Raw genomic sequence first — 20,936 nt, forward strand, 5'->3', positions numbered from 1 at the left:
GGTTTGTCTGTTATGCTGAGAGTAAAGAAAGAGCCATATATCCAACAACAAAATTTTAAAAATATTTTCTTGGGCGTTGTGGATTATGAAAGTAGAGGAAAATTCAAAGGACAATGTCCTTGTACTTAAACATTTAGAATTAATTTAGTCAATTTTTCAAACAATCACATTGGACATACTAAGATGAATTCTCACAAGGATCACAGGCCCCCTTTAAAAAAAAAATCAAATGGGCATTTTCTGCCTAGGTTTCCATGCCTGTGCCAAATCTTCTGAGACTCTGACCACAGCTGATTGGAGCAAGGATTTATAAGAGAATGAAGGCAAGCTATCTCTACAGGACGTTACCATGATGGGGACAAACCTCCATCCTAGAGAAAATGATAACTCCCACTCAATCAAACCCTCTCCTCTGGGGTAGAGTTAAAAACAAGTGACCAAAGAGAAAATGGATCATAGGAATTCAGACCTCTCTTCTGAGTAATGCATTCCAAGTATTCCTGTGACCTGTGAAGTTGGCACAGCTCAGTCTTGGAAGCACCAGGACCCAGTGGGTCTGTGTGTGATGAGCAGTTTCCCAAGCTGCCTCGCACAACAGTATCATTCACCGTGGCTGTTTTGACAGTCATAAAAAGTCAGATGGATACATGTGTTTTCTCAACAAGAACAAATAAAAGTTTAGCAGTAGCTCTCCATAGTTTATATTAAAAACTCTTGCAGATTCTGAAGGTTACTTTAGGGACAAAACTTGAAGTAATTAAAACAAGAGCAGAAGTTCTTTGACAAGTTTTACTTTTTGTGTTTAAAAGGTTCACTGACCTCATATATCTCCAGGGACACAAGTCTGCAATTTTCAAAGAGAAAATAAATTGTGAGGTTTCAAAGGACTTCAGTTTTCTCAAATTAATCTTTATGTCATCATTATCTGAGAATAGTGATTTGCGAGCAACAATGGCTTTAATGTATCTTTTTATACTGATGATTACTATTTTGGTTTTCTTTTAAGAGCCAGGATTCCTTTATCTCTTAAATTGAGAAAATCAGATTATTTACTGAAATTATTTTTAACTGTGATCATGCCTCAGTGCATAAACGTTATTTTTATGATCCCAGCTTAAATTCACACGGGAAAATTGTCTAAATGATTATGCACAGTAAAAAAGTGTCAAGCCAAGAAGATGAGGGATCCTTTTAGAGTTATTGATCTAAAATGGTTTCTGAATGAAGACAGGTATAGGTTATATGCCATGAATCCATAAACGAGTTTTCTTCAATCAAATTGTCTTCTTTTGGATCCCTTACAATGAGGCTTTGGGGACTAGGATTTGCAATAGGTATAACCCACTCGTGAGCATGGCTCTGGAACTAAGTGTATGAAGCATACTTGATTTTACCACTGTTTATAATTTCTAAAATATTGTAGAATAGAGATAAAGAGCAATTTTATGATAATCGACAGACTTTTAAATGTTAAGTCAATAACTCAGATTCCATAAAAATTCTAGTAAAGAGTATAAAAAGATAAAGATCACCTGACATATCCCTTAAAGAAATGTCATTTAAGTAACTCTTCTTTATACTTCCTTAAATTTATGAAACTAATCAAGTGAAATCTCCCTCATAGGCAACAATTTCAGCTTTCAAAGTAACAGAGAGAAAATTTACTCAGTTAACATAGCATTCCATTTTGCAGAGGAATTGTATCTGTAAGTTGGTGGTGAACCAACTTCTTCAAGCTTTTCCAAAGCAGCTCTGAGTTAAAGTTACCTATTCCTTCACTGTTCCTATGGCAATATCTGAAAATTCACCCAGCAATTATTAAGAAATTGCCTTGTGGCACATATTCTATCCCTGTGTTACCTGTTATTTAAATTGTTTATTCAGCTATTGAAATGGCATCTCTCCAAATAGATTGTATGATTTAAAAATCATATGAAATATCCTATATTTATTTCTATCTATTAAAGTTTCTTGTACAAAAATCTATGTTGTTTATATTTGCTCATGCCTCCTCAATTGACTCAGGAACATTCTCTTTACTTGGTAAAGCAGTGAGCACCTTAGAAAGGATACTCGTTTTGGAGTAGGATAAAATGAAAGGTTCATCATGTTTAATTCCTAAGATTGGAAAGATGTATGAATATATTGGAAGTCCTCATTATTTGATTACAAATGGAATACTGGGAAAAGGCCATTTAAAATACATCTATTTTAAAACAGTAAACCACACTTTTTGAAGTAAATAGTGGAGGAAAAAAGAATAAAAGATTTGATTGAGATGCTCTTGAAAATAAAATTTTAAATTGTAAAATAAATATAATTTGACAAAACTTACATTAAAATTATAATATGCTAATTATTAAAAAGAATAATAAATTGTGGGGTTTTTGTGTGTATTTTAACAAATGTGATAGCAAACTACAATCTTTTTTGTATTACATTTAACTTTTTTAGCATGAGCATAAAGATGATCATTTCCACAAAATTTTTGAAGCATTCATCATTTCCTTTTAATCCCTGATATTCTAGTCGTTTGCTTTTGAAGTACCGTGTCTAATTTCTTCTACTTCATCTGTTAATGGTTCTGATTCTGACATATTCTCATTGTCCATGATTTTGTGATTCAGCAGTTCTTCAGTATCACTTGCATCATGAAATCCTGAATCTCTTGAAAAATGTTACTTTACAATTCATTTGCGTTAAGTTTTTATTGTGTTATGCTTATAACATTCTATAATCAGCAAGAGTCTAAACTTTTTTATGATAACATAGAGATAAATGCTAATACTAATTGGGAAAGGGTGTTTAGAAAAGGCTAATTTTATAAATGGGTAGTTCATTAGTGAAAATTTCCTACTATGACAGTTTTTGCTTCCCTACATTGTCATATATCTTTGGGGACTGGAATAATGCTTTGGTAATCAGGAACTCTTGCAATTTGCAATCAGATGAAAGTAAGGGCTAGAAAGTAAGCAAGTGGTAAAGCTGGAAATGCAAATTGGTGTCTTCTACAAATGTCTGTTGTTGACATAATGACTGTGGATGAGAAACTCCTGGGCAAGAGGACCAATGGTTGAGGCATTGAGAGAATCAGTGAAAAAGTGAAAGAGAAAACCTTATAAAATATAGAAGAATAATCACATACATTGGAGCAGAAGAAAGGGAAAGTGGTACACTAGAAGATTAGGGCTGTGGGAGGTACACATTAAGGACAAAGGGGATGGCCAAGTACATTTGATATGGCTGTCTGATAGGGCAGGAAGTTGTGGCTGAGAAGTCATCCATGTTAATTCATACTGAACATCTAACTCCAGAAACATGCTAAATAGGTAGAATAGATGCCCTGGGAGGTCTAGGTCATAGATCAACTAGAAATTCTGTGAAAACTCTCACTGAAAAATCTATTGATACTGGCCTGTTCCATTTGCAAGCATTTGGATTCTTGTGAATTCACACACCTACACTTCCTTGTTCTCTCAGCGTTTAACAAGACCTTATGCAGGTAGTAGACAAGGATGTGATAAGTAGTAAGTCAGAAAGAATCACAGAAACCAAAACAAGATTTAAATTATAGATGAGTTTTGGGCTATGGTATTCTCCAGTATCGCCTGGAGAAGTATGTAGAATCAAATATTTCAAGTCAGCACTCCCCAGAACAAATGTGCATTAGATGCTCTCTCCATATAACATTAATTGTACAGTTGGGTCAAGCATGGTACATGCTTATAATTTTTTAAGTCTTTTTTTCTAAATTTTCTTGATGCTTATTATTATCCTTTCTTAGACTTCCCTATATTGTTTTATAGGAAACAATGTTGTTTTCTTTTATTGTTCCTCTTTTTTTAAGTTCCCTAATAATAATAATAACCTACATTTCTGAGTTCTAAAATATGCCTTAACCATGCACTGATGTCAGCCAGCCTCTTCTATTGGTTCTTTTTAACCTGCAAATGACTTATTATAATAAAGGAGATGACTCAAGTTCTCAATAAAGCTTTGAAAATGTTATCTCTACTTAAAGTCTTCAATCAAATACTTCTAGCTGTTTATGGAAATGTGTTGGCATGATTTGAAATTCCGGCATTTAAAAAAAATTATCAGTTGGCCCCATTCTTGGCCACTCAGAAAACTTTAAAAAAAAAATTGTAGGAGAAACTAGCATTTCAAGAGATATATGAGACCATTTGGAGGTTTTTTATGCCAGCATGGAAAGTGAGGAACAGCAGTTTTCTTGTATGTGTTATTTCATTGGACAGGGTAAAAAAGTAAGCCATAGAAGGAATCTTAATAGCTCACATAATCCACTCCTGTTTTCATGCTAGAGTCTCTCTAAAAAAAAAGAAGAGGTGGGTGGTGGTGTCTTGAATTGCAGTCTATAGGTTCTCACAGAAGAATCTTTTTATGGTCCTCAGATATGCTTGAATCCCCTAAAACCAAAAGGTTAAATATTGATCTGAAGTCTATCAGAAAGGTCAACACTTATAAAGTTAAAAAGAAAAATTCAAGATTTTGAAGTATATTTTTTAAAGTGATACATTTCTGATTGTCAAATTCTTATAATTAAAATATTTTCCTTCATATTTCAGAGCAATAATTAACTGTGTAGACTAAATTGAAGTCAGCCTTGAAGGAAGAAGACACAGGTAACATTTACTCACAACCAGTTCTAACTTTGTATAATTCTTAGCTACAGACAAGATTTAGAATATGACACTGGAATGAGAAAAAGTGATGATAAACTAGGAAAAGGTCAAATTCTAGTTGAGAATGATAGCTTGAGTTACAATGCTTAATGCAATGGACTGACTCTGGCCTCTACTCATTCTTTTTATTGGCAAAGTTTCTTGGAAAAAGTCTTAGGTCATCATCAGGTTTGAACAATGGCCAAAATGCCTATTTAAACAAAAGAAGGAAGTGAAATTTCTTGGTACAGATATAATTTACCAGTTGCTAATGGGAACATCATATAAAAGATACTTTGAAATTATATAATGAATATTAAACTTTTAGAATGCAGGATTACATGTTCCAGGATCCACTCACTATAGCAGGTAGGCCAACCGCCAACCACTCCCATAATGCCCTTCTTCTCAGCCTTGATAGACATTTACGCGTTATGTTGAACCATGCACCTAGAATGCCCCTCACTAACTTCCACCTTCGTCCTGTCCTGCCTCTTTATCGAAGACTTTGACTACACAATCATTGCACTATAAATATGGGGTCAAATGATATAAAATAAAAAATGATTTAAATATATATACTTAAAAAATACTTGATAAAAGGATGAATGGACCAGGAAAAGTTATATGTACTCTTTATTTGAAATAATGTGTTTAGCCACTAGATGTCACCCTTTTTTAAGCGACAAAGTTTACTTGACAAAGTTTACAACATCAACAGCAGTTACGTTCCACTATAGGGTAGAAGTTACCATCGGAATTAGTCCCTCTGATATCACATAAAAAGAAGCTTTAACAACAGACAAACGAAGAAACAACAAACAGGCTTTCCTGTAAGAAGGGCTACATGAGTCAGACTGAATTGAGTCGTCAGTCTCCAAAGCCAGATAGTTAAAATGCAACAATAGTTAATAACGTATAATTTTCAAAAAAGTTAAAAGCATGGCTCTCATACAAATATAAAATGAACACATATAAAGATCTCAATCAACTCATTAATTAGCAAGGGAGCCAATTAAGATGGTGAGGCCAGTACGAGAGAGAATTCAAGGAATAGAGACTTACAGGGTCAGTCTGAGCTTGGCAATAGGTACAAAACGGTTTAATGTCCCAAAGGTCACAAGCTGTAATCTTTAAGGCTATGTTTCCTGCTTGAGAGAAATGGTCTCTACTAGGCAAAATTCTACAAGTTAACATGCAGCTTCACATTGAGGCAACAAAATACTTAGCCTACATGTATGGATCACCTGTCATGCTTCAGTGGCTATGCTAAGTGCTTTCCATGCATCATCCCATTTTAATCTCACAGTAATTGCCTATGAGGTGAATGCTGATGTTATCTTTATATAGAGGCTAGAACACTATGAAGTCAAGGACATTCTTCAGGTTATGGACCAGCAAGTGAGTGATCAAGCTGGAATGTAAATCTGGTCTGTCTGCATGGTCTTTCTCCTGGGAGCATAAACTTAACAATTGCTTACTGGGTCTAGAGAATGTTGGGATTCTACAAGATGAGGCACATGCGAACACACTACAACCCCTCCACCCTCTCCAGTTCCTCATCCTTGAAAGGCAAATAACGGTGAAAGAAATCTGAAGTTCAATAGAGATGCTGTAAAATCAGTTAAACTGCTAATACTTGCATTCTCTAGAATTTGTGTAGATTACTTACCCTCGCTTCCCTTTGCTGATTCCTCTATTGCAATTTAAATAAGTGGAGAGTTGGAGATGCTCAAGGTAGTGAGTCTTCACGCAAAAGCAAGCAATACCTTATATACTGTCTATATGGAAAACACTTATGCTAGGTAAAATGTTATCAATGTGGTTTGCTAAAAATGAAAAAGAGACCTTTTAAAATATGTATCGTATTCCTATAATATAATATATGCTTTATATTCTTTTCAGAGGATTTGGGACAAGGGGAGAAATCTAATGTACTGACAATATACTCAAGGAGGATGTCTGCCTAACAAAATACTTGCCTAAAAAATGCTCTATTTAATTTTAAAATCTTGTGGAAATTTTAGACATAATTAAATGAGCTATAGAAAATCATCTTAAATTTGTAAGATTTATATGCACAGAATCTCAAAAATGTGAGGTGCTCCAAGCTTTATTACTAATTCACTTTCAATTCTTATAACGATTATACCACTCAACCAGTGACTGAGAAGATTCAGAAAACTAATCAAATGTTATTATATTACCTATTAGGAGTCTAGACAGTCTCCTCATCACCTACACTCTGATACAACTTTGAAAGGATTTTTTTTACAGGATATTATTTCTTTATCTCCATACCAGATTAAAAAAATAGAAACACTTAAGAGTTCCCCAGTCAAATAAAAATGTGTAAATTTGTTGGTGTATCACATTTGCATTTATACTTGCTCTAAAAAAATGGAGTGCTATATAAAAATTGAAAAGTATTTCTTTTTATGTAGTCAGTCTGTTGTTCAGTGTTCAGCTTCTTCAGTTTTCATGGATTATAAAATTTTTTAGGACAGAAGATACTCCTTACAAGACCATTTTATAAGTTTCCAGCTTTAAAGGTAGATGTAATTTTAATAATCACATACCACTTTGAAGCTCTATTAGGCACAGCTCTAGTTGCCTTTGATTTATTCATCAATGTGAGAAACCTGAAATTTTCTAAAGTCTAATTTTTGAAAAAAAGTTAAGTAGTCTCTTCGCATTAAACCATCTGCTCTGCATGATTACAGGGACTCATTTTTAGCCTTGAAGCTTCTCTTTTGTGATTAAATTTCTTGTTCAACCAAGAGAACTCTTTGGAAACCATTTATTTCCGATAAAGCATATCATTGTTCATAGAGTAGTAAAATAATTATAATCAGTCCAGATTCTTATTGGATAGCATCTTAAAGAGCTCATGTAAATTTAGCATATTATTAATGCAAGTTCATTTATTCATCACCAAAGAAGAATCTAAAGATAGTACTCACGCAGGTTTAATTGTATAGGCATGCTTTTCATGGACAAAGGCACCAGCAAGACCTCCTGCTCCTGCATTTAAATACTGGATTAAAAAAAAAAAAAACACTGAATTGAGAATAAATTAAACTGTATGGGTTTACCTAAATATGTATGACAAAAGTAAACAATGTAATAATTTGACTTTTTTGTTATGAAACCAACTTTTGACAAGATCAGAATGTGTGACTATTTGAACTTTTATAATAAAACAGAATTTAGAGTTACCTTGTTTAAAGAAAAAAAAATGAAACATAGCATTATTAATCGAGAATAAATAGCTATTATTTTTTTAGCCAAATTTTGCCCCAACTAGTAGATAATAGTTCCAGTGACATTTATCTCATTTCAGAGCTCATTCATTTCAATTATTTTGTTACAAACTATTTAAATAATAATAAAAGATTATATTTTTAAAACACTTAAATTTAAATAAAATTGGTTTTATATCCATGCTCCCTGTCAATTAACTTGTCTTCAAATGTCAGTACAAAGTTGATTCCATAAGAATTATCTTTACTTATGTAGAAATTTCACAACATATCAACAAAAAACTCAGATCAATTTGAATTAAGTTCTAAGTGTGGAGCTTTTTTTCCAGAACCTCCTGACTTTTACAGAGCAGCCAGGGAATTGAAGGAATAGTATTCTATAGAGGATGGAAATAGCAAAATTTAATAACCTATACTATTCTATCATGTGCTCTACAGTTAACTAGAGTCAGAAAATACAGTAATGAAAGAAATGGAGGTAAGTAATTCAAATACTTAAAATTGGCCACTGATCCAGTTTTACATTTAGATTAACGTCAATATGGAATAAAAGAATAAAAATATATTAACTAGTTTGTTGATACCTTGTAGGAGCACCAGCAGGCAAAATCAACTCCCCACTCATGTAAGTGGAGTTCAACATTTCCAACTGCATGTGCCAGATCAAAGCCAACCAGACAACCCTGTGGAAGAACATAATAAATTTTGAATTCACTTAATGATTTGAAATAGTAAAGACAGTATACTTAAGAAAACCTTTGACACACTGCTGTACCATAAATATAGTTCATCCTTTGGTACAGTGACCCACAAAGTGTGAGTCACAAAATCCTGGGCATTCCCAAGACCCTTTCAGGTCAAAACAATTTTCATACCATGAAGAAGACATTCTTTGCCTTCTTCACTGTGTTGACATTTGCAGTGATAATGCAAAAGCAATGATGGGTGAAACTGCTGGCACCTCAGCACAAATCAAGATAGTGGAAGCTTGTACTGTCATTGTGTGTCAAAGCCATTCAGTTACAGCATAAAAAAGTTAATTTCACTTATATATCTCCTTGATAAAAGTATAAAACTAATACATTTATATTAAATCTCAATATCTTAATTTTCCTATTTTTAAGATTTAATGTGGGAATTATGCATAAGACATTTGACCATATCCTGAAGTAGGATAGTTGTCTCAAAGTAATGCACTTATGCAATTATTTGAGTTGCAAGCTGAATTAGCCACTTTAGCTTACTGGAAAACCGTTTTTGCATGAAAGAGCAACTTATATACAAACAATAGTAGGTCATACTTAGGTATTTGACAGACATATTTTGGAAAATTAAATGAGTCTGTCAATTTAAGGAAAATAACTCACAGGATTTGTTGCCAAGGAAAAAAAGTAGTTACCAAGATAAAGTAGAATTTTGGAAAACTTGTATCCACTTTTATGAATATGACCATTTCCCAGTATTTAAAGATATTTCTGATGAGTTTAGAAGTAATATATAATTTTTAAAAGAACATATACTGAAATATGTAAATATCAATATTTGTAAAATATGCATAATAATGAACCAATATTTTCCAAATGACCAACGCTTATTGTTACATATCATGCATGGATAAAAGATCTATTCAAAATGAAAAATCAGTCAATGGATTTTAATGTAACAAAGCATAGAAAGATCAGTGATTTGGTTTCACATTTCATACCACAACTCCCAAGAAGTTCTCACTTGCCAAATTCTGGTGTAGTATCAAATATTATTCACAATTAACTGAAAAAGCTATTAAACTACTTTTGCTTTTTCTAAATATATATCTGTACAAGGTCCAATTTCATTCCTGTGGTTCACAAAGGAAAAAAAAAAATCAAGAGATTGAATGCAGAAGGTATATAAAACCAGTTGCCTGCTATGAAGCCAAACAGTAAAGATCTCTATCTATATAAAATATCTGCCAAATATAAAACATTCCTTTTATTGTTTCTTTTAGAAACTACAGTTTTGCTTCCCTAACAATATATTATTTATGTCAATATGTAATGGGTTTGCCACTTTTGTCCTAAAATAAATAAGTAAATGTATTTTAAAATTCTGTTTTAATTAGAAATACAGTAAATATAGATAGGTAGATATAAACAATATTAAAACCTCTTTGAGGTGATCAGTGATTTTTAAGAATATAAAAGGTTTGTATTACTAAAAAGTTTGAGAACTGCTGCTTTAGTATATCCTGTTAACCTGAAGGAGTTAATAAAATTTTCAGTTTATCACTTAACCCCACATCATGTCATTTAATTTGATCAAGTCTATGCATGCTGTAGTAAATTGCCTTAGTGGTTCCGATTCTACGTCCCTTCCTGTATCCATGTCCCTTGCCACGTAACTTTTCAGTTCCTTCACTGAGAACAGTGTGCAATTCTCCGCCACTGGGATCAGTCAGGTGACTTGTTTTGAGCAAAGGGACATCAGCACATATAATACAAAGAGAATGTCCTAATCACTTGAGTGATGAGGCTTGCTCTCTCTTGCCCTCTGCCACCTATATGAGAAGGACTTGCTTCGGCTAACCTACTGGCCCAGATGGAAGATGAAAAAATTGTGGATCAGAGTCATCCTCCCCTGGGCTCAGCCTGGATTCTACTCTCCCACATTCTCTTAGTTGGCCAGAGATGCATGAGTGACCTCAGCTGAGATTAGCAGGATCCGTGCAACTAAGTCCTGTCTAGATCAGTTGACACAAAGGTGACCCATAAAAATGATGCTGTTTTTGACTCTATACTGTGTTCTTCCTGTACATTGACTTGAGACCCTAACAGTCTCTTACTATCTGACTCTATTCTGTCTCAATTAATGACATGAATTTTTTTTAAAAAGCTGATAGTTAAATGGGGGTGATAGTTCACTTTGCAAACGTGTCTTACCTCTGAGTTCTTCTGTTGTTAGCTTACTAAGAGCAAACATAATAATTACATTATTAAAAGTTGTAGACTTCCTGCAACTTCGAAGAAACACATCTATGGATTGAAGTTTTTGAAGTAAATAATTGCAGAGGTACCAATTTTAGATTGTTCTAACACCTCTTAAGAATAAATAACCCCAAACTGCTATTACAGGTACTTTCCCCAGAACAGAGGGATGCAAACCATGACCTGTTCTTTTTTTTTTTTTCTTCTTTTTTTTTCATGACCTGGTTCTTAATGAATAAAGTTGTATTTGAGCACAACAATCTCATTTGTTTAGATATTGTCTATGGCTGCTTTTGCAAGCACAAATGAATCACTGCAACAGAGACCATATGAACGAAAAAGTCTGAAACATTTGCTATTTTGCCCATTACAGAAAAGATTTGCTGACCCCTGCCCTATAGCATTGGTTTCCATAGAGAAACTCAATATATTGGGGAGTCAGTTAGAAACCTTACTGTAATGTGGCCAGAACTAGAACATCATAAAAGAAAAAGTTCTTACAGGTATTTTGTTTCTAAAACACAAAAAATGAGCAATACATGTCATAAAAATATGACAGATGCTTCATGCTAACACAAATTTTTGAAGCAATAGAAAAGAAATACAGTTAATCTCCATCAAGATTTAGAGGTCATCAAAACTGAGGTTTGCAGACTAGGTTCAATAGATATATATACAGAGACATACATATGTGCAATTAGTTTGTATTTTAAGATACACTTTTAATATTGAAATTAAATTTTGGGGAAAAAAGTTCTGAATTTAAAATTCTCTTTTTTCTCACCAACACATCCAATTAAAGTGCTTTTTTTTATGAAGAAATTTTTACAACTTAACTTCTCTTAGACAAGTTTTTACAACACAGCTTTTCTTAGAAAACTCAAGGAATAAAAAGGCAGCACTTTTATTTTATTATCAATTATTTATAAAGAATGGCACAATGAAGAAACCATGAAACTTCACCTACAGTATCCTGTTATTAAAAGTTCTGTGGTCACATCTGTGGCACGATGTAAAATAATCACTTGTGGCTCCTACAGTATGTTTTAATGCATGTACAATTCTTTCCCCATGGGTGGGTGGCAGAGAACATAAATTATTAAAATGTGACTGTTTTTAGGAAATGACCGTAAGATACAAACTTGCATGAGATCATCACAAAGTAATTTTACAAAAGTTTCACTAGATGGCAGCATCTTAAAAATAAAGAAAAAACTAATAGTTCTCCAAAACCTCTGTATAGCCACGCAGTTAACATTTTCATTATTTTACGAATAAGAGTAGGTAAAACAATATGAATGTGTGAAAACAGACCTCACCCTTGAGTGCATACTTTATGTAATTTTAAAAATAGAAATCAAATATTTTTCAACAGATTTTTATTAAAATTACCCACAATTGCTCAGACTCTCATTGATACAAGGACAGCAGCGGTGTTCAGCCACCGTGTCACCTGGCTTTACAGTCAGTCCCCAAACTATGGCAGTAGTCTTCTAACCATTCGGACTACTTCCAGCCTGCCTTCTTCCAATGAACTTTCTAAATCATACATTTGGTTATAAGACTTCCTGTGTCCCTTCAAAGATCTCCCCATTAACTTGAGAATGTAACTCATTTTCCTTGGTATGGCTTTTAAAGACCTTTATGATCTGGTTCTTTCCAGCTTTCCTGTCCCGGGTGCCCTACACGTACTTTCATTTATTCGCATAAACTGTTCTCTGTCTCTGGGGTATTCTTTCCCTCCTCATTTGCCTGGGTAGCTCAAATTTTGATCACAAGATAACTTCCATAGGAAGATACCTTTGCCAAACCCTCTTGCTTCTCTCATCTTACAGCCCTGGTTGCATAAATCTCTTGTAGCAATTTTCCAATCTTAAACTGTCTTCTATTTTTATATAATATGAACTCAAATAATTCAATTGTTGAATAAATAAGTAAAAAAACAAAGTCATACAATTGTCAATAAATATTCTGTAAACTGAAGCTAAATGTTAAAATATTATTTGATATCCTTTATTTCTGTTTCAATTTTATTGCATAAACCATTTATTCAGGCTTGGCATATTTTAAAATGAAGTTTCTTGGACAGTCAAAAGTAGTTTAAAATATATTTAAAATCCCTTTCAATAAAACAAGGAATATCATGACTTTTTGTCTTTGCCATCTTTACTAGCACAATACTAAAAATTTTTCTAACCAGTGGAATAATACACAGGGTCTGTGCTGAGATTTCCAGGTAAAGAACTAGATCACTGTCTCTCAAATTTAGTTTATTATTTGTTTATTAATTAAAATGAAATATGGAATAGTACAGTTTAATTTTATCCCTTGTAGCATTAAAGTCCTGATAACTTTATTGATTTATTCTATAACAGATTGGCTTTAGACAGATATTATTAGTTTGTTCTTTCTTCACCAAAAAAAAAAAAATCCTATAAATTATGAAGACCATCAATAAGTAGCAAGTTTGGTGGGAAAAGGGTTAATTATATATTTGTAGCTATACACAGAACTGAAAGTCAGCTTGTATGCATTTGTGTGTTCAAATAATTGTTAAAATAATAAAATACTTAAGATAGGTAAGTAGCCTTTGTCTTTGAGCCAGTTGAGTAAGCGCCCAGGTTACTTAGGAGGTACCTACAAGAGATGCCTGTCACACAGCCTGTGGTCATTCATACATACCAGCTGGGTGCATGTCCAGACTTCAGTGGATGCCCTTGGCAGTGGCATTAGCATCATGGTGGGTAAATTACAGGGGCCTACAAGTCCCTTCAAGGCTAGTAATTGGATACTAGTAATAGGAGTGTGACTTCTCTCGTGGCTGTTTATGGGAACTACAGTTTCCACACCATACTAAAGAGATCTTTATGTATTCTAAATATCACTCCTGTTTTGATCTAAAGTCACAGGAAACAACTGAAGAAGTACATTGCTATAAATTTGAACAATATTACCTTAAATAGAAAAACTGATGGGAAAATTTGAGGACAGTGAACAAAAATTTTTAAAAATGATAGGAGTGTGTGTGTATGTGTGTGTGGTTGTTCAACTCTACATAGATGATATGGACAAATGGTGGATTAATAACAACAGGTTGGCTAGTTAGCTTTGATTCTGGGATTTCCCAAGGAAGCTCACAGTTAGGGAGGTGTTGTTGACTTGTATTGGGGAGGGTGAAAATGAACAAGAAGCACATGAAAGGTGGTAGGGTTTATTGACATAGTCTTGAAGCACTAAAATTTGTAAAATTCATTCAAGTGCTATGATTCAAAAAAATCCACAGATGCTAAGTTAAAAGAAAAAAAAGTAATATCTAGTAAAGATCTCTGTAAGAGATCTCTCTACCATCTCTGTAAACATAGTATATCATTTCAGAGTGAATTTTTATTGTGAAAGTCTTTCCTTTCATCCTAAAATTTATTGTGGTCTTCAAATATCCTTCTCACTTTTTTTTTTTCTTTTCATCCAACTCTGGTTATAAGCAGGAACTATGCATTATTTCTTAATACTGTGTTTACTCTGCACTTAAAGTCAATATGTAATTTGTATTACAGTTTCCTTCCCTAAATTATTTAATACAGCTGTCTACTGTTTTTTGAAATACTATGTTAAGCCTTCACTTATTTATATCAATAGTTTTATGGGAGTAACTGTTCCTCACTATTAAAACATAAAGCAATACAAAATGAGAATGAACTTTCACAAGTTAAAAGGGATAAAACACAATCTTCCAAGTGGAACTGCAGGGAATATTTTAGAAATCAAGTAGCTTGGCAACCAGAACCAAAACTTAAAATTTTCTGTAAGGCAGAACCTGAATGCTACTCAAAGTTATTTTAGTCCTGAGACTCTTATAGATAATATATGATACCAGAAAAACATAAGTAATCAGCATATGTACTGCAGGAGAAAAAAAATACACACAGTATTCCATCCAGGAAGCTAGTGACTTGATAATTCTAAATGTTCATATTAAGTTCAGCAGCAAACACGAACAGAAAGAGGAAAAATTGGGAGGGTAGACAAGATTCTACCCGAGACATATGATGAATTACTCCAAGGTTAAGGTCTAATAATTTCAAAAGTATCTTCTATCAAAATATTATTTTAAAATGCAAGTGTGCAGAGAAGGATGGTATCACAAATAACCCTTAGTCTACATGATAATTTGAGTAAGAAAGCTCCCCCATTGTCCTAGAGCTATTGATTGATGGTATTTATGCCAAAATGTGTATACAGCAGAGACAACAAGCCCTGATAAAGTGAACATTGTTCTGTGCCTCTCATGTGGGCTATTGCTAGGGATTTGGGGAGCCATGACTATACTTCTCGGTTTCCAGAGAGCTTAATTTGGAAAAAGATAAGATATCGAATAAGAGAGAGTTTTGAATCAAGAAAGAGTCTTTCATGACAAAGGTTGTGCATAGATATCAGGGAATTAATTAAATTAAAAACGAGTACCTTTAACTTGAAATCAAAATGAAATCAGAATGAATGCTTTCACTCGGTGACTTAAAAACTCTGGTTTGGATTCAAGGGTAAGCGAAAAAGTGAAAGTAGAATCAATTCTGAAATATTCATTTATTTGTCAACCTGTGCAAATTAGACTAATACAGTATTAGGATTTTATTACCCACTTATATCAAGCCATACTTCCATATTTTCAGAAAGTATAGTAACTTATAGTTACCCAAAAGAAAATATGAAGGAAGTATCCTGTTGGAAAAGTAAAGTGACGGGGTGGAAATTTGGGAAGAAGATGATGGACACAGGAAAACTAAGGAGCTTGTCTTTGGATGGAAACCTTGGAGTCCTGAATGGGGTGGTAGAACTCTACTCAGGTGCTGAAGATGGCCAACCTAGTGCATTTTTGGAGGCCTTTCTGGGCTCTGTTTATGTCACAGGAAATGGAACCTGAATGTTTTTTGAAATTAATGTATAACTCAAGGTGCCCTTTGTTTAAATTCCAGAAGTGTTTTAGCTGTGGAACTTACACAGCAGGCCACGTAGCCCATGGGGAACACTGGCAACCAGAGTCTGGAATACTAGCTATGTCCTAATAGCTATGTCCCCTAGTTCTGTGAACAGATGCCTGGAGGAAAATGATAGCTTCCGAACTTGAGTGGGAAATTTTCCCCACACTTCCTGACTTCCTCTTGAATTTGCAATATGTGGTTTTGACCCAATCGTAAGGTAAAATGAATTGGAGCATATAAAACTCTGTTTTTTGTGGTATTAGACTGGATTGATTTTCTAAGACATTTTCATGGATTTGTTTTTACCCTTGTCGGGCATTAATACAGTCTAAAGCAGTTTTCTATATATATGTCTTTATGTCCCATATGATTCTTTAAAGGCAGACACAGTGGGGTTTTTCTTAATCTATTCTGTCTCTGTCTCCCTCGCTCTCTCTGTCTCTCTCTCTCTCTCCCCCTCTTAAATCCTGGAAACTGATATTAAGTGAGGGGTCAATATACCTGTGAAACAATGAAATTTCTTGAGAATACTCTGCAACTCAGCTACCATTAGAAGGTTCAGTGGACTTCCTGTTGAAATTCTCCCTATTGTCATGTAGATTAGCTTCCCAGTCATATAGGAGTTTGTAAGCTCTTAATTAGAGGGAGGGCACCTGCAAATACATCTAAAGGCCCTGAAGAGCTGCTAACAGGAATGACAATGGGGCAATCATTGGTGGGAGCTATTGCCAATAGAACTACCTAAGAGAACCATCAGAAGGAGACCCACGAGTGTCTTGGGGCATCTCTTAAAAAGAGCGGTTGGGAAGAGTGGGTTAGAGGTTCCGAGTTGGGCCACTATTGAATGCTGGCACTGAATAGAATCTTATTCAGCAATAATTCTGTTTCTTATACTTGACATCTAGGGGCAAAGTAAAAATTGTGGTTTTCAATATTCTCTAAACTGAAGAGACAGTTATATCAACCATAAAGACAAAGGTTTCAGGCTCCCATGGAGAAAAATAACCAAGAAAGAGGGCTATATGTATTTTCTTTGACTTTCCAAATGTTGAGACCTCTTTGCCCTGACACAATCAGGTTACAAATATAAAAGGAGAAAATATAGTGGAAAGAGAGGTATGGTATCGGCGCCAGACTCCAAGTCTAACCTTTACTGGCTGGCTAAGTCAGCTTGAGCAACTGCTTAACTTCTCTTGGACTCAGTTTCCTCAACTGAGCCATGGGAAAAGCTCCCTATTAGGGTAGCTGAGAATATTGTAAATACTACATGCCAAGTGCCTGAAGCACAGTAGGTCATCATCAGCACCTAGTATTATTCACATTTTTACAAAGCACTATTGCAGAAACTAGATTCATCCTTTTAGCCTGGCTTTTTAAAAGTAAATATTGATGAGACTGGCAAATCCAGAGATGAGAAGTAGAAAGTGGGAAGTGTTAGGAGCATTTTGCTAATGAAATTTAAGGAGGGAGGTATCAGTTAAGAAGGTTTGAGACAGAGCTAAGAGCTAACAGCTACATGGGGAGAAAGAGTAAAGGATTTGAGAGAGAGGAAAAGCAAAAAAAAAAAAAAACCTTGAGACCCTAAAGTGTTGTGTAATTTACAGGTAGAAATGTCTTACTATCTAATAGAGTGTGCTTTCAAGAGTAAATTTCAGCTATTTCTTTTACCAGGAATAAACAGCAATTGTCTCCTCTGTTTATGGTCAGAAGTAAGTACAAAACCAAAGAAGAAAAATAAAACAAATCAAGTAACACTCTTCTCTTCTGGAGTCTTTCTCCAGCTGGCAAGGATCTCACACAAAATATAGTTTGTTTGATTTATTTCAGATACTCAAGATGGGAAAAATAGCTCAAGGTAATTTTTCAAGCTTAATTTAGTTCATTTAATATTTAATAACTTAATGGAGCAGTCTGCATGCCCTAAGTGTGTCAAAGAGTAGAAATGGAGTTTGAAAAAGAACTCAAATTTTACAAGTATTTTGATTTTTAGAGCAATTGACCATTATAAGTAATTCTTCAGAATTTTCTGATTCTAATTAAATGGGAGCATAGTTATGTCTTTTATGCAATGTGTGATCCATAAAATCAGCCTAATCCATTCTTGCTGATAACACACATTTATCCATTCACTGGCCAAACAGGTATGCACTTAATGATAAATGACTATGTATGTGTAAAGCACTAGTATAAGCCTGTGAAGTTTGTAGGGTCCACCCTCAATCAGTCATTGAACACACTATTGACAAAAGCTTCCTAAATTTCATAGTTAAGATAGGCATAGAAATAATTACAAGATACTGCAAAAGAGGACCAATAATACATTTTCTCTCATGCTATGGAAATACAGCAGGAAGACAGATTTAGCCTGACACAGAGGAGCAAGAAAAATTTTATGATGAAGGTGAAGGATCACCCCCTCATGTTTCTACAGGAGTTAGTCAAGAAATATATGAGTTGGACCTATAAGAAATACTCCACTTTACCGTTTTTGGTAAGAATGCTGCAATGTAAGCAGAAATATATACACCAGCTGTCATTCTGCTTCAGTGCTGAGGTCAGTAGGTAGACGTGGGAGTTGTGTTGAAGAACCGAAGTCCCATCCAATGGGCAGAGCTATGATTCAGGCTTGCCACTTGTTATCGTACAAGAAAGATGGTCTAGTGTTGCCAAACCTGTAATTTGAAACTAGGAGTTTTTATATGAAATCTCTTGATCTGTCATTATTGGCATGTGATTAAAAAAATGTTTAATGTACGATGTTTGCATATACAAAGAGGGTTAAACAAAGCAATTCCCTAGGACAGATCATAACCTGTGAAGCAGGTAGTGGTTGAGCTAAGCTGGAGGAACAGAATCTTCATATGTGGGAATTCTAGGAGGAGGGAAAGCTAAGAAAAAAGGCCTGGAGACTGAAAGTATGACATCTGGACAGAAAACATTCAACACATTTGGTTTAGTTTAACTATTAGTATGTGAAGGAGAGCAGAGGAAAATACGATCTGATAACTTAGGTATATGCATAATCATAAAAGACTGAAGTGTTTTTTGTTTCTTTTTTGCGGTACGCGGGCCTCTCACTGATGTGGCCTCTCCCGTTGAGGAGCACAGGCTCTGGACGCGCAGGCTCAGCGGCCATGGCTCACGGGCCCAGCCGCTCCGCGGCATGTGGGATCTTCCCGGACCGGGGCACGAACCCGTGTCCCCTGCATCGGCAGGCGGACTCTCAACCACTGCGCCACCAGGGAAGCCCTGAAGTGATTTTGACTCTATTCTACAAATGGTAGAAGAATGATGGTCATAATTTGGGAAAGACATGAAGCAAGGGATCAAATATGGGATACATGGGCCTAATCACAACCTTCCCAACAATGGGCAGTTACTTTTTGGATGGGTGGTGACTTTTAACCTTTACATATCTACTTTTATCTACCTGTCTTGTTATAAAGCGGCGTTAAAGCAACTATTTAATTTATCCATCACATGAGAATGATACTGTATATCAAAGAGAGCCCCATTTAGATGGGAAATGAAAGTACACTCTTCCATAAGATATTTTACTAGTGATTACTATGCCAATCTAAATGGTCAATTTCTCAACCAAATTTGCTTATATTATTAAGTTTTACTTACATACTGAACTTGATAATCTTGCAAAGAAGCTTATGGGATAGTTTCTGAAGATATCACTCTTAAATTTCTTCCCTTAAAGCTACTTTTTATAGACAATGTGATAGTTATCTTCTTTGTTTACCACCTTACTTAATTTGCTAGGAAAGTGAACATTGTCTCTTCAACTGAACTAAACTTTGATATCCCTAATCTTGTTTGCATAAACAATTTAACTGATTAAAGAAGGGGGGAAGTCCCTGGTGGCACAGTGGTTAAGAATCCGCCTGTTAATGCAGGGGACACGGGTTTGAGCCCTGGTCTGGGAAGATCCCACATGCCGCGGAGCAACTAAGCCCGTGCGCCACGGCTACTGAGCCTGCGCTCTACAGCCCACGAGCCACAACTACTGAAGCCCGTGTACCTAGAGCCCGTGCTCCACAACAAGAGAAGCCGCCGCAGTAAGAAGCCCGTGCACCACAATGAAGAGTAGCCCCCACTCGCCGCAACTAGAGAAAGCCCGCACACAGCAACGAAGACCCAACGCAACCAAAAATAAATTAATTTAATAAAACATTTCTTAAAGAAGGGGATCATGAAGAAGGACATTAAGAGAAATCTCTCACATTTTATTGGGGATTTTTTTTTCTGGGGTCTTCTGAAATTCCACCTACCTTGATTGCCATGAGACACACTTTTTCCTTTCCATTCTTATGGTGATTAGTGAATAAATTAAAACGGGTGTGTACATTTCATGTTGTAACACTTTCGTTTTTCAGCTTAACAAAGACTTAAATCAGCCTTTTGTTGGTCAAGTGGCATGAAAAATATGGGTTTTAGCCTGGGTCTAAGACAACTTAAGTATTTTATAAAATGCATATCATCTAAAAAAAACCCATAAATATAATATTTCACTTGGGGGACCCTGGGTTTAGACGAGGCTAGATCTGGAGAAATAATTGTCCACCATGGCTTTGATGAGAGTGGTTGCCAAAGCAACAATCCTGATTGACAACTGAGAGTCTTGCTTTTCTCAAATCTGTAATTCTAAAACATCTTGAGTGCAAATTTCTCTTCTGTTGAGAACTACTCAGTCTTTCTCACATGGTCCATTTAATGAAAAGCTTAAATTAAAACATCTGATGCAAACTTCTTAGAGACAGCTCAAAATTTTTAGATTCTTGGGCACTGATCCTTACCAACATATTTTGACTTAGAGACTCCAGGCTCCTGCTTGGATAACCAGGATAGTTTACTTTATATTTCTAAACAGAATAATCCTTCACTATTCCCAGAGTAAATGATGTATAGTTAATGGGACATTCCATCTAAACTTTAGGTCATTTTTCTCTTCTCTCTCTCTGTCTCTGTCTCTGTTTCTGTCTGTCTCTGTCTCTGTTCTCTCTCTCTCTCTCTCTCTCTCTCTCTCTCTCTCTCTCTCTCTCT

At 34.9% G+C, this 20,936-nt stretch overlaps 1 protein-coding gene across 2 annotated transcripts in view; it reads right to left on the reverse strand.

Annotated features, from left to right (window-relative positions):
• The window catches only part of KYNU (kynureninase), a 90,260-nt gene that overhangs the window by 24,837 nt on the left and 44,487 nt on the right, over positions 1-20,936 (reverse strand). For both annotated transcript variants that reach the window (XM_027131927.1, XM_027131921.1), the window contains 2 exons: positions 8,530-8,628; positions 7,646-7,719 (listed from right to left, as the gene is read on the reverse strand). In XM_027131927.1, the coding sequence (XP_026987728.1) occupies positions 7,646-7,719; positions 8,530-8,628 (173 nt within the window). The remainder of the gene's footprint in view (positions 1-7,645; positions 7,720-8,529; positions 8,629-20,936) is intronic.

This window comes from Aethalodelphis obliquidens, unplaced genomic scaffold (assembly GCF_003676395.1).
Source record: "Aethalodelphis obliquidens isolate GAN/ISIS:26980383/991018 unplaced genomic scaffold, ASM367639v1 scaffold2, whole genome shotgun sequence".
Taxonomy (NCBI): Eukaryota; Metazoa; Chordata; class Mammalia; order Artiodactyla; family Delphinidae; genus Aethalodelphis; species Aethalodelphis obliquidens.